Consider the following 20,305-nt stretch of genomic DNA (forward strand, 5'->3'; position numbering starts at 1 on the left):
TTACTTCCAAGAAAAAAATGTAAAAAAAAAAAAAACGTTTAAAGTAATATTGATTACGTCAGCCAAGTGGACCTTAGAGGATTGCCGGGGTGAGACGCCACCCCTTCCCCCCCACCCTCCTGGTAACGGGCCTGGGACCTGACAATTATATTCAGCTCTAGGAAGCCTTACGCAGTATAGAGGAGTTTAATGAGAACTCTCGCTTCACACCATCACTATGTGAGTTTCCCAAGTGTTATGTAAAATTTAACCCTAAAATGATCTAAAGATACCCTACAGAGGCCAGTTCATGAATTATTAATATTCATAATGAATCTAAACAAATTTATCACCTTTAGAATCTTTGTGAAAATGGCTCAGATGCCTATTATTCATCAACAGAAGTCCTAATGAGGTATCTGTAACTGTCTTAGAGGCTCTTAAATGACTGAAAGGGGCTCATTTCAAATTGGCCCTTCAGTAACAGCGATATTAGTGATATTGGCTTTAGGTCGCCTCCTAGCAGGGTCCGCCAAACATGCGTCATTGTAGTGGAGTTAACATGATGGAAAGGAAACAGAAAAAAAAAAAAAATGCCGACACTTAGGTTAATTACTTCACTCCGATGGTGTCTTATTATAACTCACCACACAAGTGGTGAGTTATATTGTTCTTGTCAATATTATTATTATTATTATTATTATTATTATTATTATTATTATTATTATCATTACGAAGAAATAAAGTACTCGTATTCGCTCAGTTTCAAAGCTACGGCTGGTAGCTTCATGTGACCCAGTATCATCCAGTTTCCAGTACTGGTTTTCCAGTTACAGCCAAAAACCTATAAAAATAGTCTATTCGCGGATTCTCAGAAACCGTTAAAGGTAGGCTACAGACTTGAAAGTTTCGTGGGACGTAGCCAAGGTCGGGGAGCAGGTCTGAAATGACTATGGACCTGTTGGGCCAGTAGTTTCTGAGATTCCCCATGGGTCAATGGAAAGTAGTTTAGGGTCATTGAGTGCACAATTAATAAAACAACAAGATGGAATTGAGCTGCAGTCACCAAACTTGGTACATTTATAGAACTTGACATGCTATGCATGGCTACCAAATATGAATGACGACCCAAAACTCAAGGTCACAGCCAAGGTCGAAGTTCAAAAGTTGCTTCTCATAGATTTCAATGTTCCCTCTGAAGTAATCTCCCGTAGGTGAATTAGTATGCGTACATACTCACTTCAAAGCACATCGCGCAAGGTTTAGCACGTATACTGTAATACTCTTGGGTATTTAAAAACCCCTCATCGTCACCGGGGGAGTTGGCGGTCCCCCAGGGGGGTTCCCAGTGCCCCGAGGGTAGGGGGTTGTGATGGTGGTGGTGGTGCTGGTGATGATGATGATGGTGATGGTAGTGATGGTGGTGGTGGTGGTGATGATGATGATGGTGGTGGTGGTGATGATGATGATGGTGGTGGTGGTGATGATGATGATGGTGATGGTGGTGAGTTATTGAAATTGCTGATGGCAATTTCCGATTTCTAGTTATTTTTATTATTATTATTATTATTATCATTATTATTATTATTATTATTATTAAAACTTCCCACACCCCACTGGAAAGTTTTCTTATTCTTGTCAGTATTCTTATTATTCTTTCTGCTTGAAAGGTAAATGTCTATTACTTGGAGACTCTGGCCGAGAGACATCCAAACTTTGTCATGTCAATCGCCCAGCTGGCGGCTTCTGACCCAGTATGATGGCAGTCTATCAACCTGACCACAGAATATTATTCAGAATGTAGGAAACAGATTCCAGGAAGCTATCTTAGAAACTGCTTAAGTTAGCAAGCTGAAATTTTACTGCAACATAGCCTTAAGGTGGCGGCATTATGGTTCCAATCGGTTAATTATTCGCTGAGATCTCGGGTCAAAAACTGGAACATTTCAGGATATTTCGGACGTCCCTAATTTTCCATGAAGGATTGATTAAAGCTAAAGCCACCAAACTATTCCTACAAAGCCATCTATGCAGTCAAGGCAAGCAATAGGCTCAGGGCTAGGCAGTGGCTGTGGGGAATTTTTCTTTATCAAAACTGTTCTGGGACAATTTTTCGATGTTCTCGCTATTATTATTATAATTATTCTTACTATTATCATTATTATTATTATTATTATTATTATTATCATCACCATCATCATTTTTTTAGCTTATTTTTGCCACCTCCAGAGGCTTTTGGAAATGGGCGGGTTAGATACAGCCTCCATTTACCCTTTTACTACAAGAGGTCGACCTAAAACTGAAGAAAATCGTCTGGAGGCAGCAAGAAGAAATCTCTGAAACACGTCATCGTACTGAAGAGGTGTTTCAGTCTGCCCCACAGAATCCTGGCAGTTAATCCTAGTATACGAAAAATAGACACAGGCAGAGTAGATACATAGACAAATAGACAGACAGACAGGTAGATAGATAAATAGACAGACAGAAAGACAGACAGACAGATAGACGGACAGACAGACAGACAGACAGACAGACAGACAGACAGATAGAGAGAGCGAGAGATAGAGACGGACAGATAGATAGTAGGTAAATTGATATATAGATATATAAATAGATTGATAGATGGATAGGTAGATAGATATATAAACAGATATGTGGATATAGACAGACAGATAGGTGGGTACATAACTAGATAGATGGATAGGTAGATAGATGGATAAATAGATAGACAGATAGATAGATAGACAGATAAATGAGACAGACAGACAGACAGATAGATGGATAAGCTATTTGATTCACTTTAATCAATGGGAAAGACAATAATCACATATGCCTTCTTTCTTTTACCATTTTAATCTTACTACCTCCAAAGGCTTTTATTCAGCTTCAGGAGAGGCTTTTCGAACTTGAGTCATATGTAGCCGTCCTTTACCCCTTCAGTGTGAGAGGCATTTAACAAGATTCATAAAATCGTCTGAAGGTAACGAGAATAAAATGTAAAATATGTCGCCGGATTTAAGGGGTTGGATCCTCATTGGCTTCATCCCTGTCTGGACCATTAATGCCAAGTAACAGTAGGCAGTTATAAATAAATAAATAAATAATAAATATATAAATAAATGGTAAGTGATAGAATCTTAATTCTAAAAGAAAAAAAATACATTCAATTAAGAAAAAAAAAACTATTAAATTCAGTGTAATCAAGCGACAATTTTCTCACTCGTATTACCTTTACCTGGCAATAAGAAAATACGTAAATTAATAAATAAATTATACAAATAAAAGCTAAGGCCTTGCAGTCAATAAGTTACATTCCTGATACAAAAGTAAATCAATCAAGAAATAAATAAAAACTATATCCTTGCAGTCAATGGTTTAAATTCCTGATGCAAAAGAAAGCATTTTATTTTACCTGCTTAAAACACACACACACACACACACACACACACACACACACACACACACACACACACACACACACAAGCGATAGTTTTTATTCAGGTGAAGTCCTGGAAGTCAAAGCAGTCCTCCAGCTCCACATAAAATATAGTTACTTTACACTAACTTGGAATAGATTTCGTCCGTTTGCAGCCTATTTCACGTACCTCGATGGCAGAAGAAGATTGGCCCAGCATCCATTCCACAACACTTTTTTCATGACTACCATCGTTTTCTAGTGTTACTCTATTGCCACAGCTCAGCATTCAAGATGGAGAGATGGCAGTTTTAGACCAAGTAAAAAAAAAAAAAATACAGTGCTTTTATTTGTGCCAAATCACCCTCTCATTCCGGCCTGACCTACACAAGCCAAGTGATATAAATTTTTCTTCAGAGAAATTCTAGCGCTCAGAATATTAAGCTAGGTATTTTATTCATTAAAAATTTCTTAGCTGAGAGAGTTATTTTTCCAAGTTGTCCAAAAAAACTGACAAAACAATCACACACGCATTAAAAAAGAAAAAATTGGGAAAGGAAAGAAAAAATAAAGGTTTCAATACTTAGTTGAAAAGAAATCTCATCGGACAAATAAAAAAATCCCCACCTGCTCCACAAATATTAATACTCGAAGGATTATAGGCCTGCTTCACAGGTAGGCTTTGTCCATCTGCATGCAGGTTTGGTTGGATGGCGGGGTCATAGGAGCCTGGGAATGTTGCTTTTTCAAATCCTACCATTAAAACAGTTTAACCCTTTGACTGCCAAATACCTACTTCGCATTCATTTTACCTAACGAGGGACGATTTTACTGTTCTCATGATAAACCAGGAACGCCAAAAAAATAAGAAAAAAATCATCACGATAAACTTTTCGGTCAAGAATAAAGAACGCCATACTTTATCCCAGCGTACGACGGGCGATTGCATTTAGTCCATTGATGCTCACCGGAAACAGAGGGCTAAATTCTTGGCCTTTCTCAACCCATATCCGTGCAGGTTTGGTCGGCTGACGGTGGTGAAGATAGGGGGGGTGTTGAACTGTGTGGGGACCGTGCTGATGCTGCTGGCTCCATCCTACACTCTGGTCCTCGTCGCCCGGCTCATCCTCGGCGCCACCACCATGGGATCGCTCATAGCTGCTTGGAATATGGGTAAGGCCTGCCTTTGTTGGCGGTGTATAAATGATCCAAAACCAATTATCGTCATCATTATTATCATCATCTTCGACATCATAATTATTCTTGCTTGGAATGTGAATAAGTCTAGTGTTCATTTTTTTTTAATGGTGTTCAGTACTCCAAAATACGGTTCCCATCATCATCATAATAATCATAATTACCATTGTTTGCAGTATGACAAGTCCCGTCTTCATTTGTTTTGACCTTTCTGTTTACATACTGAAAAACAATTTTCACAAGTTTCATCACTACCAATGTCATCGTCAATATCATCATTGTCATGTAAGGTTCCTTTATATATATATATATATATATATATATATATATATATATATATATATATATATATATATATATATATATATATGGAGCCCCTGTGGTAAAGTGTCCGTTTTCGTACCCTGAAGAACAAGGGTTCGCTCCCCACCAGGTAATAAACTTTGGGAGCGTTCTTCCGACCATGTACTGCTTTGGCGGACATAAGGGGTGCTGTGGTTGAACCAGTGTCGCATACTATAAAGTATGCTTGCACCTAGTCGGCTTGCGTGGGCCGATTACACTTGGTTCCCAGACTACATACACATCCAAAGCCACTCCAACACTACAATTACACTTACAAGCACTTCTCACCCTACATAGAGTCTCTACCAGACAGCCTCAGCCACTTGGTAGAGATTCATAGGCTGTATCGTCCCCACTTTGGTCGGGATAGGCCAGTCCTGCTGTGGACACTCAAGCGGCTGATGATATATATCTATATCTATCTATCTATCTATCTATCTATATATATATATATATATATATATATATATATATATATATATATACAGTATCTATCTATCTATCCATCTATCTATATAGATAGATAGATAGACAGATAGATTCCTCACTCGACCGTGAGTGGCATTATGTGGCCTGTGAACCTAAACTACTCCTCAGGTGTAGACCCTTATGGGTCTCATCCGGCTGGAGCGCCTTAACTCACTAGACCACCAAGAATCATTTGGTTAGATGTTTATCAACCAACATAATAAATGGCTTCCTGTGCTACAGGAAACCATTCGACTTGTAGCTCAGTGAAGGGTCACATTAGGGAGGCATTACATCGAATGGTTGGAGAATGAATAAAGCTGTTGCGTTATAAACTTCAGTACAATTTCGGTTATCATTTTAACCATCATTATCAGCGTTGTTATTATCTTTGCCAGGAATTAGGGGAAAAAATAATCTTTTCAAGGTTGACCACGGGAACTTTGGACAGGATCTCCATTACCACACTCTATTCGTAGTCAGAACTGAATTAGAGACATGGAATGCGAGTCTTAGTTTGGAGGAAGGATTTTGTACATTCCTTGTCAACCACCCACATATGTGTTTGTCATTATCCCTTGCCCACGCGCGCATGATGGATTATACCCCTACACTTGTCCCTTCCGAAATTCACTTCCTTACTACCTAATTTTTCCTCTCCCCCTACCCCTAACTCCTTCTCCTTTCATCCATTAATCCTTTCACAGTGGATGATATATATACTTCGTTCTTTCTTCAAGGCCAGCACAAGATTTTGTTCACCTGAGAGACATCCCATCAGTTAAAGGCTTCGACAGCAAGCTTGAGTTATCCGTCCTCTGCCAGTGCTACGCCTAAAATTCATTCATTTTAACTAAATGGAGATTTCCATTCTCTTGCAGCTTATTATCTGTAGCTCACTGGCAGCATAAGACCATACTACAACTCTAAATCCTTTCCATAGCGCTACTTCGTGACTAGCACCATATTCTAGTGTTAATCTCTTGTTAAAGCTCAACTTTCAAGATGGAAATACGGCAATTGTGCGCCTAGTTAAAGTGAACAGAGAATAGGAGTCTGTTAATGCGAACACTAGACAATTTTGCTCAGGCGAAGTAAATCCCATTATTTAAAGCATTAGGCTCGTATTTTTGGGTGGCATATGAGGCTTCCTGGTACCTGTTCCTTAGCGATTTATTTTTTACATTATCATGCGATGCGACCTTAAAACTTGCACTGCCCTCCCTCAGCCCTGGAATTCATGACAGTTCGACAAGAGGATAGTGAGCTGTAATAGCAGAATAAATCGATAAGGAAGATGTGTTACTGAATCATCAAACCCTAAAATTTTCGCCACCTTCCCTCAGCTCTGGAATCGACGCCAGCTCGGAACCGCAGTCTGGTGGGCATGCTGATGGGGACGCCCTACTCCAGCTTCATCATCGTCTTCGCCACCGTCGGCTACTTCATCAGGGACTGGCAGACGCTTTTCCTCATCTCCGCCTCTCCAGTCTTCGTGCTCATACCATTTACCTTGTGAGTTTTGTGTGTGTGTGTGTGTGTGTGTGTGTGTGTGTGTGTGTGTGTGTGTGTGTGTGTGTGTGTGTGTGTGTGTGTGTGTGTGTGTGTGTGTGTGTGTGTGTGTGTGTGTGTGTGTGTGTGTGTGTGTGTGTGTGTGTGTGTGTGTGTGTGTGTGAGGTTATGAATTGGAGAGAGAGGAACATAACCCTTCTTGGCGAAGTGGTTACGTACCGGAGTGATATCCTTCGGGACCCATATTCGATTCCGCTCTCTGGCAGCGATTAATCTAAGTCTCGTTTCGGTCATTACGAGTAGGAGTTGGGGTAAGGTGATGAGGCTTTAGAGAAAATAGAGAGAAGGTGTGGACCTGTAACAAGTGAAATGTTGTGCAGCGGCTTATTCTTATTACCGCCTCTATAGTCCTCTTACTCATTCCTTTTACCCTGTGAATCGAGGTGGATGTGCTAGGGGTTAGGCACTGGTGGGATAGGGGAGAGGAAGGCGTGTACGGAGCAAGTTATTGGGATGTGGGGTGACCTATAGTGTACGAAGTGAGTTAAGATGAGTGAAGGTGATAGAAATGAGTTGCTAGAGGAAGAGAGAAAGTGTATGAAGTGAATTACTGGGGTGAAGGGAGTGAGCTATCAAAGGGAGAAGGAATTGTGTGGGGTGTGAATTACTGGGGCGTAGGGAGTATGTTACGAGCATTAGCAAGGAGGCGTAAGGACTAGGAACTAAGTTATTAGAACGAGAGAGATGGTATAGGGAGCAAATTATTCAAGGGTAGGAGGAAGCTGTGGACAGGTAATTGGAGGTGGAGTAAAATATTGGAGAGGGGAGGTGCACTATTACTTTTGAAAGTTCTTACACTTTTAAACACATTTTTTACAGCTTCGTGGATGAGTCTCCGCGCTGGCTACTGCAACAGGGGCGGGGCAAGAAAGGGCTCAAGATCATGGAGAAAGCGATGGCGAAGAACAAGGCTAAGCTGCAGGAATCTTTGTCGTCTATAATTGATAAGATCCTGCAGGTGAGGGATGGGTGTGGGTGAGAGAGGGTGTGGATCAGGGAGGGTGAGTGTGAGGGTGGTTGTGGTGAGGATGGGTGTGTTGAGGGAGGGTATGGGTGACGGAGGGTATGGGCGATGGAGGGTGTGGGTGATGGAAGGTGTGGGTGATGGAAGGTATGGGTGTTGGAGGGTATGGGTGATGGAGGGTGTGGCTGATGGAGGTTGTGGGCAAGAATGGGTGTGGGTAAGGGAAAGTGTGCATGAGAGAGGATGTGGATGAGGGAGGGTTGAGTGATGTAGGGTATGGGTGATGAAGGGTTTGGGTGAGGAAGAGTGTGGGTGAGGGAGGACGTGGGTGAGGGAAGGTGTGAGTGAGGGAGTGATGGTGGAGTTGCTTTGATTAGTATGTGAATATCTTATTACAGAGTTGTTCTAGAAGGATATGAGAAGGTTTCCTAGCATATTTACCCTTATGTCTTTACTTCTGCACATAACATGTTAATTTTCTTTTGTATACTCCTCGAACAACTGATAGTAATATTACCAACAGCAAAACAACAACACAGTGATAACACAGCAACAGCATAACAACAACACAACAACAACAACACAACAACAACATAACAAAAACAACAACACAAGAGCAACACAACAATAACAATGAAAACACAACAACCAAACAACACAACACAACAATAAAAATACAACACAGTAACAACCCAACAACAACAACACAACACAACAAAACAAAACAACAACAATAACAACACAGCAACAACACAACACAACAACAACACAACAACAACACAACACAACAACACAACACAACAACAACACAACACAACAACAACACAACAACAACAATAACTCAACAACACAACACAACAACAACACAACACAACAGCACAACATAACAACACAACAACACAACAGCAACACAATAACAACAACAACGCAACACAATACAACACAACAAGAACACAACACAACGCAACAACACAACACAACACAACACAACAACAACACAACACAACACAACACAACAACAACACAACACAACACAACACAACACTACAACAACACAACACTACAACAACACAACACAACACAACACAACAACAACAACAACACAACACAACACAACACAACACAACAACACAACACAACAACAACACAATACAACAACAACACAATACAACAACAACACAATACAACAACAACACAATACAACAACAACACAATACAACAACAACACAATACAACACAACACAACAACAACACAACACAACACAACAACACAACACAACACAACACAACACAACAACAACACAACACAACACAACACAACACAACACAACACAACACAACAACAACACAACACAACACAACAACAACACAACACAACACAACACAACAACAACACAACACAACACAACAACAACACAACACAACACAACAACAACACAGCACAACAACAACACAACACAACAACACAATGCAACAACACAATGCAACAACACAACACAACAACAACAACACAACACAACAAAACAACACAACAACACAATACAACAACAACACAACACCAACACAACACAGAACAACAATAACACAACAAAAGCACAACACAACAACAACACAACACAACTCAGCAACAACACAACAACAACACAACACAACTCAGCAACAACACAACACGACAACAACACAACACCAACACGACACAACACAACAATAATACAACACAACACAACAAGAGCACAACACAAGAACAACACAACACAACACAACAGCAACACAACACAACAGCAACACAACACAACAACAACAGAACACAACAAGAATACAACAACAACAACACAGCAACACAAAACAACAACACAACAGGCACACAACAAGAACACAACACAACAACAACACAACGACAACGCAACACAACAGCACAACACAACAACAACATAACACCACAACAACAACACACCAACAACACAACGACAACGCAACACAACAGCACAACACAACAACAACATAACACCACAACAACAACACACCAACAACACAACGACAACGCAACACAACAGCACAACACAACAACAACATAACACCACAACAACAACACACCAACAACATAACAGCACAACAACAACACACCAACAACACAACACAACAACAACAACAACACAACGCAGCAACAACAACACAACACAACAACAACACAACACAACAACAACAACATAACACAACAACAACATAACAGCACAACAACACAACACAACAACAGCACAACACAACACAACAACAACAACAACACAACAACAACAACAACAACAACACACAACAAAAACAATACAACAACAACACAACAATAACAACATAACAGCAGCAACATAACAACAACATAACAACAACACAACACAACAACAACACAACATACAATAACACAACTGCAACAAAAACAACACAACAACACCACAACAACACAACACAACAACAACACAACACAACAATAACACAACAACACCAACAACAACACAACAACACCAACAACAACACAACAACAACAACACAACACAACAACAACACAAGAATTATAACAATACTACTACTACTACTACTACTACTACTACTACTACTACTAATAATAAGTAGAACACTGTAAAACTGTCCAAGGACAATTTGGTAATGAAAGACTTCCCATAGCCATTGCTTATAAGAAGCCGAGCTATAAGGGGACTTTGAGGTCAATGTCACTGATCTTGCGCATGTCTCCTTAGGTCATCACAGTCTGTAAGTTTACCAGGTTTGGTGGCTCTTGCTTTAATCCTTCATGGAAAATTAGGTGACATCTGGAATATCCAGGAAAGTCCTAATTTTTGACCCCAGGTAATCCCAGAGAATACTGAGCCGATCTGGACTACAGTACTGTATATAACAGGGCGACACAAATTGAATGCAACCCAGAAAAGTGTGTGTCATTTATACATCTGATAAGAGATTTGCCTTATTTTTGCATTTATGTTAAGCTGAGTTGATAACAAAACAGTCCTAAATTTTGGGTTTGTAGCTCAAATGGTCTGTTTTTTATTACCTTTCCTAAATTTGTTCCAAATGACCACCTCGAAGTCGCAGGCACTCCTGAATGCGAAATTGTCTATTATGCCGACACACTTTTCTCTTGGAATAGCTCAGATGTTGGCCGTGATTTCTGTTTTCAGGTCTCTGAATATCTGGGAGTTGTTTTCATAAACATGATCCTTCAGATAACCCCACACATAGAAATCTGGGGGATTCAGGTCGGGTGAGTGTGGGGCCCACTCAGAGTCATACCTCCTACTGATCAGTTGATCCCCGAATCGTTACCGCTATGAACGTTTGGTGTGAAGTGTGTGGGGTGGCCCCATCCTGCTGGAACCATTGCTCCCCAGGAGTGATACCCCTGTCTTCCTAGTGCTATGGGTTGCAGTAATTTTGGGTCTCCCTGTAAGCACTGCATTCTGGCCATGTCCCAGGTATATGCCACAAAAATATCAATCCTCTAACGTAAGTGGTTCTTGAGCTTTGGAGTCACCTTTTCTTTCGGATCCTGTCTGGGTTCCAGCATTCGGATCAGGAGGATATTTGGTGAGATTAAGCAGCCAACCAGTACTATTATATGACAAAAAAAGAAGGCTGTAGCATAAACGGTATGCGAACAGCGGTGATTCAGATCTTCCCTAGAATAATAATATTATTATTGACAAAAACAAGAAAAATTCCCACCGGGATGAGGAAACGTTTAATAATAATAATAATCATAAGAAGAAGATGAAGAATAAGAATAAGAATAAAAATAATAAGTGATAATAATAATAATAATAATAATAATAATAATAACGCGTGGTGCCAGGCACAACAAACCTTGCCTGACAGCAGTTATTTTATTGCTATTAAATATTAACTCATTTCTGCCATCTAGTGTCAGTGCACAATTAAAGTCTAAGGTAATGGCGCAAATATTTTCCACTTACTCCCTCCGACAATCCGTGATCTTGCATTTCACCTTTCAAGGTTATGCTGCCAAATGAAAGCCCATATGAGACTTCCTATATCTTGGTAATAGCAAAAACACTATTTTCAACGAGTTTCGAGTTATAACCCCCTGAATATCCGTGACCTTGAGTTTGACTTTTCAAGGTCATTCAAGGTCAAAGGTCTTGGTGCAAAATGAAAGCCCATATTACGAGTTCCTGTATGTTCATAATAGATAATATCTCTATCTTCAACTGTTTTCAAGTTATAGCCCTCTGAAAATCCGTGACCTTGATTTTAACCTTTCAGGATCACTCGATTACCTCCATAATCTAATCACTTTCTTTGGGGACCAGTGCTCACATATCCTGAAAGTTTCATGTAATTTCATTCAGCCGTTTTTCCGTAATGTTGCTAACACACAAAGAAACAAGTAAACAAACAAACATGCAAACAAATAAACAATAAAAGAAACTCGACCAAAAACAATACCTCGTCGGTCTCAGTCCGCGCGAGGTAATAATAATGTTAACAATAATATCCATTGTACTATACCAGACGAACGGGTCTAACGTTAGTAACAATGAGAGAGAGGAAATGGTGTGCTTGGAGCATATCCACGACGGAGGGAAGCAGATGTGGCAATACCTGAAGAACCCCGGGATGAGGGTTATCTTGATCTGCACCCCTATCATCTGGTTTCTACACAGTCTGCTTTATCTCGGCGTCGCCATCAATGCTAACAACTTCACCAGGTGGGTTTTAGGTGCCCCCTCATTAACCTCTTCACTGTATGATGATGTCTAAGTCTATATTTTGATCTTTTAAACCTTTTATACCTTCGAATTCTCTTCGCAACTAGAGAATTAATATTATTTTTTATGTGCAATTTATTTCACTCACCCTAACCCACTAAAAGAAGCAATTACTTTCTGTATGCTACTTATCCACTTGCACTCACCCGCACAACCTACCGACCTTTTAACAACAACACGTCTCTTCTAATATGCAATTGCTCCCATTCAGCCTCACCCATTTACACCATTACCTTCTTCCAATGTGCAATTAGTCTTACTTTCCCTCACCCGTCTATGCAGCCACATGCAACACCCATGTATGTAATTGCCTGTGTATATAGTTATGCCCACTTTCCCTCATCCACCAACAGAATGAACAACTTTCTGTATGCAGTTTTATCCCTACTATGTACCCATCGCTTCCTGCACATAACTTCTATCTTTCACCCTCACCCACCCATGCACCACCCTCTCTTCATATGCAGCTCATCCCACTCACTCTTATCCACACATACACCCAACTCTTCCTGTGTGTAAATTATTCCACCTACACCCTCATCCATCTAATCACTCACAGTTCTAACTTCATTCTGTAGGCTGTCATGCATCCACCTACAGCACCAATCCCTTCCTGCAACTCGATTTATTCCACTTCCTCTCACCCTCCATGCATCCATTTACCACACTAACATTATTTTATTGTCTGTATAATTATGCCCACTTTTCCTCTCCCACATTTGCATTCGCCTACACCAGCACCCCTTCTTGTATGCAATTTCTGCACACCGTGATCCACCTACAGCACCCACATATGCAATTTATCTCATTCTGTCTTCCACCTCCCCACCTACCTACAGCCTATACCTCGTCCTGCAAACACATTTTCTTTTATTCTGTAGCCTTCACTCTTTCTGCCATCTACTCCCTCCCACCTACACAATCAGCCTCTTCCTGTATGCAGCTTATCCCATCTACGCACACAACTACAACACTCATCACACTCCCCTTCACCCACCTACAACACCCACCTAAACCAGCTCCCCCCTCCCCTTCATATCCCGTTTTTCCTACTCACCTTTCTCCATCGACAGCACCCGTGTATACAGTTTAAATCATTCCTTCTTTCCCTCCCTCCACCACCCACCCACAGCACCAACCCCTTCCTGTACGTGGGCCTGACGGGGGTGATGGACGGTGCTTCGATCCTGCTTGCGACGCCCCTCACGACTTGCCTGGGGAGGAAGGTGCTTGTGGGAGGCGGACTGCTACTGTCAGGGGTGCTCCTCTTGGTGGATCTCCTGGTGCCAATTGGTGGGTACTTTGTTGTGAATTAAATGCGTTCATTGTGGATAATTCGGTGTGGATTAATGGGCTCAGTATGGATACGTTGGTGTGAATTTTAAGGTTCACTGTGGGTACTTTGATGTGGATTAACTGGGTTCCATGTGAGTAAATCTGGTGTGAGTTAGATGGGTTCAGTGTGGGTAAATAGGTGCGGATAGGTACAGTGTGGGTAAGTTTGTGCAGATTGGTTCAGTGTGGATAAATTGGTGAGGATTGGTTCACTGTGAGGAAATTGGTGTGGATAATGTAAGTTCACTGTGGATATACTGGTGTGGATTGTATGGGTTCAGTCTAGATTATTTGGTGTGGATTGTATGGGTTCAGTCTAGATTATTTGGTGTGGATTATATGGGTTAGCTGAGGATGGATTAACTGGGTTTAGTTTCACACTTTGGTGTGAATTAATGGGTTTAATGTGGATAAACGACTTTGGTGTGATTAAGTGGACTAAGTGTGGGTCAGTTGGTGTAGATTAAACGGATTCAGTGTGGATAATTTAGTGCTGATTGAATGGCTTCACTAAGTATGGATTAAATGGCTTCAGTATGAGTAAATTGGTGTAGATTATACCGGTAGTGGTTTAGTGTGGGTAAATAGGTTTAGATTAAATAAGTTCACTGTGGGTAAATAGATGTGCATTAAATGGGTTCAGTGTGGATAATATGGTGTGGATTATATGAGCTCACTGTGGGTGGATTCAGTGTGTTTAATCTGGATACTTTGTTGTGAATTAACGGGTTTAGTATGGGCAGTTTGGTGTGGGCTAAATGTTAATCTGGATACTTTGGTGTGAATTAACGGGTTTAGTGTAGACAGTTTGGTGTGGGCTAAATGTTCATTGTAGGAGTGGAACACTGACTGGCTGGGTACTCCTGTTGTTGGATCTTTGGTGCCAATGGGTGGGAACTTTGTCTTGGATTAACCACTTCAATCCAATTTTTTTTTTTTTTCATTCCTGGTGCCCCCAGGTGATTATACCCAGTTTAGGAGAGAATTTCTGAACTAAGGAGGTTTAGTACCCCGTATCTTACACTGATCCTTTGGCTAAAAGTGTTTCCCTAAGTTGAACAATATTTTCTGGCGGTAGCAAGATTAAGCTCGAATGATTCGTCATCGCAATGATGAGATTACTGTACTTTTCTTTTGCATGTTGTTTACTGTCTTTTTAATATCAGCATAGTTAATAATATCAACCACATACTACAGAATACTAAGCGTGTAATGTGTAAATATATCAGTTCATAAAATCTCATAAAGGTAATAAGACGGACCATTGAGGAATCTTAGAAATCTGACCCAGCCAAGCCATATCTAACCTGACTAATCCTCTCCACCATTAGATTACTACTGGATAAAGTGGATTCTGGTCATGACGGGCTTCTTCCTTTGTGCCGGGTCCTTCCAGGTGAGTTGACAGTAATGAGAACGCTGATTCTCAAACAAGCTAAAAATCATTTCACTTTCATAACCGAAAATTGTTTTTGAAGAGTGGGCGAGGAAGAGGGCGTGCACACTTTTCCCACATCTCTTATTCTCCCTGTGAAAATTTATGAGGAAAATTGTTGGGTCTGTTTCTCAATCTCACTCCTGAATCCCAGTCAGATGATTATTCATAAACTTGCCTTTTCTATCCTGTCATAACTAAGATGTTTTCCTTAGAGAAATGACACGAAAAGACAACTGCAAACTCTTTCTATATTTTCATTCTTCCACCAAAATCTAAGTTACGAATGGAAACTTATTGTAAATTGTTATGACTCTCTGAGATCTTAGTCTGAAATCCCCATGTCTACTCTATCTAAACTAACTCCATCTTTCCACACCACGCTAGCTCTATTCCTAACCATATTCCACTCTGATAAAATTGATTTTACCGTACTAGACTCTGTTGTGCCCGACTTTAATACCTTACCCAGCTTTAACCTCTTACCACTCCTAGTTTTGCCGTACAGCATAGCAGGTTACTTTATCTCACCTAAACTCATCCATTCATACTCTGCCCAAATCTCCTTTAATTTTGAAGTTACTCTACTGTAATACTGTGCTTGCTCCTAACCCCATCCAGAAACTGTTCCTACCACTCTCAGTATTCACTTTACCCTCATCGTCTCTCCTGAACCCTACCGCAATAGACATTACCTTATTTTACATAGCTGTATTGTGTCTGGCCCTAACGTACCGGTACTCCATAAACGAATCCTACCATCTACAGCACACTGATTTGGCCTACTTCACCTTACACTACTTTCTTCTGTTCTCTCATACCTTACTCTATCTTGCTAAGCATCACGCAACACTGCTTACCTCAAAACAGCTTTGACAGGCCCTCACCAGACTTCTTAAGTCATAATGCCATCTTCACGAACAACCTGAAAATTTTATATATATATATATATATATATATATATATATATATATATATATATATATATAGGGTGGTAGGTGGGGGCGCTCACCATTCACTCACTCGATGTAGTGCCGCTCTCGGGTGTCTGCCCTTTCCTCTCCATCTTTCTTTCCTTCCATTCTCTTCTGTCTTTCTTCCCTTCATTCTTTCCTTGTCCTTCTGCTTACGGTTGACTTTACACTCCCTCTTCTGTCTATCTTTCCTTCATTCCTTCCACTTCCTTCAGCCTGTGGGTGACTCGACACTGAGTGACAAGCCAAATGGTTTCCTGTGCACCAGGAAACCATTTACTACGCTGGGTGGTAACCATATAACCAAATTTTGGCGCCTGGTGGTTTAGTGGGTAATTATTGTGCTCCAATCGAATTGAGCCGGTGAAGGTTTATATCCAAGGGGTGATTGAGGTTTATAGCTGAGTGAGGTTAGTCACTCTCATCTTAAATGTCAGGACCAACTGCCAAGCCCCGGGCTCCTACGCTCCTCATGGGGCAACGTAGGATTGGATGATGGATATATATATATATATATATATATATATATAAAATAGCTGTTGAGGTCCACTGCAGGACTGGCCTATTCCTACCGAAGCAGGAACGATACAGCCAATGTATCTCTACCCAGTGGCTTAGGCTGTCTGGTAGAGACTGTATGTAGGGTGAGAAGTGCTCTTGAGTGTAATTGTAATATTGGAGTGGCTTTGGATGTATGTGTAGGCTGTGAAACAAGTGTAATTGGCCAGCCTTAAGCCGACTGGGTGCAAGCATATTAGTATGCGACGCAGGTTCAACCACATCATTCCTTATGTCCGCCAAAGCGGTCAGTGGCTCAGTGAACGCTTCCCAAAGTTTTTACAACTCTGGCGGGAGGCGAACCCGCGTCCACCAGCGTGCGAGACGCACACTCTACCAGTGCACCACAGAGGCTCTCTCTCTCTCTCTCTCTCTCTCTCTCTCTCTCTCTCTCTCTATATATATATATATATATATATATATATATATATATATATATATATATATATATATATATATATATATATATGACTGGACGAAAATTAAATTAGTCGGAACTGTGTTGTCCTGTTTCCTCTCGACCTGCTAACACGTGTAATGTCCCTATCTCCCCCAGGTGAACTACATCTATGCCCCAGAGCTCTTCCCTACAGCAGCTAGGAACAGAGGCACTGCATTCGTCAACATGATTGGCAGTGTGGGCTTTTTATGTGCCCCGCTTATCACGACAATTCTGGTGAGTTTCTGCTCTACGAATAAAAACGAGCATGAAGAAAATGTGCAAAACTTATCCCTGCCACAGAACGCTGAACAAAAAATAAAAATCAATTTGTAAACTGCTTAGACATGGCGTGGTTGAAGGTTTGAGGTCGTAAGCAGAGAAAGACGGACTGAGAAAGACTGTTCTAGCACTGGCCAGTGTATAGACAGGACTCAGAATACAATTAACTCATTAGAGACTTAATTAGAAAGTAGATGAGAATTTGTGGATGAAAGGGTAATACATGCCTGCCATAATGGGGATGGCATGAAGGGATTATTGTCAAAAGTGGCAATTATTTGGTTCTTTTCTCTCCACAATTTCCCCTTCTTGTCACGGGTCTTGGTGAATGGTGATTACTGTATTGTATTCCCCCCTCCTTCACAATCTGTCCCATTTATCACTAGTTTCGATGAATGAATAAATGTATGGACCCTCTGCATCACTACATTCTTGATAAGTGATGATTTTATGGTCCTGTTATATAACTGTCTCACTTCATTACTACATTCCTGGTGAGCGGTAATTATAGGAACCCCCTACCATCGCCATCCTTAACCATTATGATCGTGGCAAATGCTGATTATGATCTTCACCACTATTATCATCACTCCTCTTCATCACAGATATTACCCATCATGACATCACCCAGGCATATGTCAGGTACCACACTTGTTGCCATGATTTTAAATTTTCTATATAATTCTAAACCAAGTCACTATATCAGTCACCTCGCACAATATTCATCCACAGAATTAAAAAGACGTGTCTCCTTGCTATCACCGCACACAGTAAGAGTACGCATAACAACTTCAGAGGTGTAGGGACTCAAGGAAAAGCTACCGTATTCCAGACCATTAAAGAAAAAGCAAGCAGCCTACATTCCTGGTGCCTTTACATAATGAAAAAACCTCCAACAACCTCCACGAGAACTGACCCTCTGTAAGGCACATAACATTACTTTTGTTGGTGCTTCAGAACACGTAGACAAATACAAGTAGTCATCCTTCTATTAATAGGCGCTCTAAGAGTTCCCATGTACTCGTTGTAACTTCCACAAAGCATTATCTTGTTTCAGTAGGTCTTTCTCACCGCCTATGACCTCCAATCTTTTAAAAGCAAAATCTATAGACATCTCGAAATGAATTATTGTATCTTCATTGTGGATTTCCTTTCTTCACCTTTCTTTGGAGGGAGAATGCTTGGCATTCTTTCAGTCCTTAGTTCGTTCATGTTTGCACTGTCTACCAAAGCAAAGGTCACGTTTGTCATCATGCTTTGTATCTACCCTTGAACACTAACACGTTGGGAGACGACTCATCTCTTTACTATACCTGAGGAGGAGCCTACACGTGGTGGAGCTGCGCACCGTCGATGAAGCAGCTGCGGTGTCCACTCGGGAGCCAAATCTCTTCATATTTCCCTGCACTTCGCCATGGAGAGGGCCTACTTTGACCCTAGTGAGACGCTGTCTACCACAAGTGGAAGCTGGATCCCTACACTGTATAACTGCGCACTGCACTGTGCTGTACCTCTAGGACAGCCCCTAAGAAGCAGTTGTTCATCTGTGATGGACGAGTCCGCTCCGCCGAAGACCGAGATTAACCCAAAACAACATGAACAACAACTATTAATATTGCTAGATTATTTTAGTTGCCACTGGGCAACCTCCCATTGTCTCTGAGTTAACCTCTCCACCATGGTAATGACATTGTTTCCTTCCAACTAACCGCTGGATGTTCTGTGACAGTTAGCAAGGACCTCCGTCAGTGAATGGGTTAAAACGGACTCCATTTAACCTCTCGCTACAGTGACAACATTACTGTGTGATTACTGTCACCGGCAAATTATTTTTTACAGGTCAGAAAGGTTGTCTCAGGAAATGGGTAAGAATAAGCCACCAGTCATGAAGCATACCCATTGCTATCCACCACAGTATATCTACCCATTCATCAGTATCACTTACCTAGCCAAATATCAATATCCGCTGGATATTTCACTTCCTACTCATCTGCCCCCAAATCCTTCAACCTGAGGGAACTTTCCTAAGTTGAGTAAAACTACCTGGCTTCAGCCAGAATGAAGTGCATTATGTACGAAACAAGTCCTCATAGGTCCTCGAGCTAAATGAGAAAAGAATTTTAACCGATTCGTCAGTCAAGCATGCCTGTCTCTCAGCAGCATTACTCAACCTGGCCCCCTTCCTATACCACATGCTATAATCATTGGCTATCACCTTGGTCCCATAACCTCTTCATTTCCTTTATGCTGAAGAAACCCTTTGTCAACAAGGGAAAAAATCATCACACTAAAGGATCAGTGGAGTTTCAGATTCATTCACAGTAGAGGATCTCAAAGCTGAATAGCATCATTTAGTAATAATAAGTGTAATATGAATGACGTCATCATACTGAAGGGGTTAAAAACCTACCTTCCTTCCTACACGCATATTCATCGCTATAGGTGCTGGAGAGGGACGCTTTCACGCAATGGTATCATTATAACCGGGTAGCCCTGCCTGGTTATACAAGCATCCCTCAACTCCCTCCCTGTCCCTCAAAAGTAAG

The 20,305-nt window shown here is 41.0% G+C and overlaps 1 protein-coding gene across 1 annotated transcript in view; it reads left to right on the forward strand.

Annotated features, from left to right (window-relative positions):
• Positions 1 to 20,305, forward strand: part of LOC145406574 (organic cation transporter protein-like) — a 40,445-nt gene that overhangs the window by 19,504 nt on the left and 636 nt on the right. The window contains exons 6-12 of the mRNA XM_080277650.1: positions 4,413 to 4,567; positions 6,751 to 6,919; positions 7,796 to 7,934; positions 12,480 to 12,676; positions 13,869 to 14,029; positions 15,403 to 15,467; positions 17,595 to 17,714. Of these exons, the coding sequence (XP_080133776.1) occupies positions 4,413 to 4,567; positions 6,751 to 6,919; positions 7,796 to 7,934; positions 12,480 to 12,676; positions 13,869 to 14,029; positions 15,403 to 15,467; positions 17,595 to 17,714 (1,006 nt within the window). The remainder of the gene's footprint in view (positions 1 to 4,412; positions 4,568 to 6,750; positions 6,920 to 7,795; positions 7,935 to 12,479; positions 12,677 to 13,868; positions 14,030 to 15,402; positions 15,468 to 17,594; positions 17,715 to 20,305) is intronic.

The sequence above is a fragment of the Coenobita brevimanus genome, chromosome 71 (assembly GCF_032717465.1).
Source record: "Coenobita brevimanus isolate Jiangsu-jjx chromosome 71, ASM3271746v2, whole genome shotgun sequence".
NCBI lineage: Eukaryota > Metazoa > Arthropoda > Malacostraca > Decapoda > Coenobitidae > Coenobita > Coenobita brevimanus.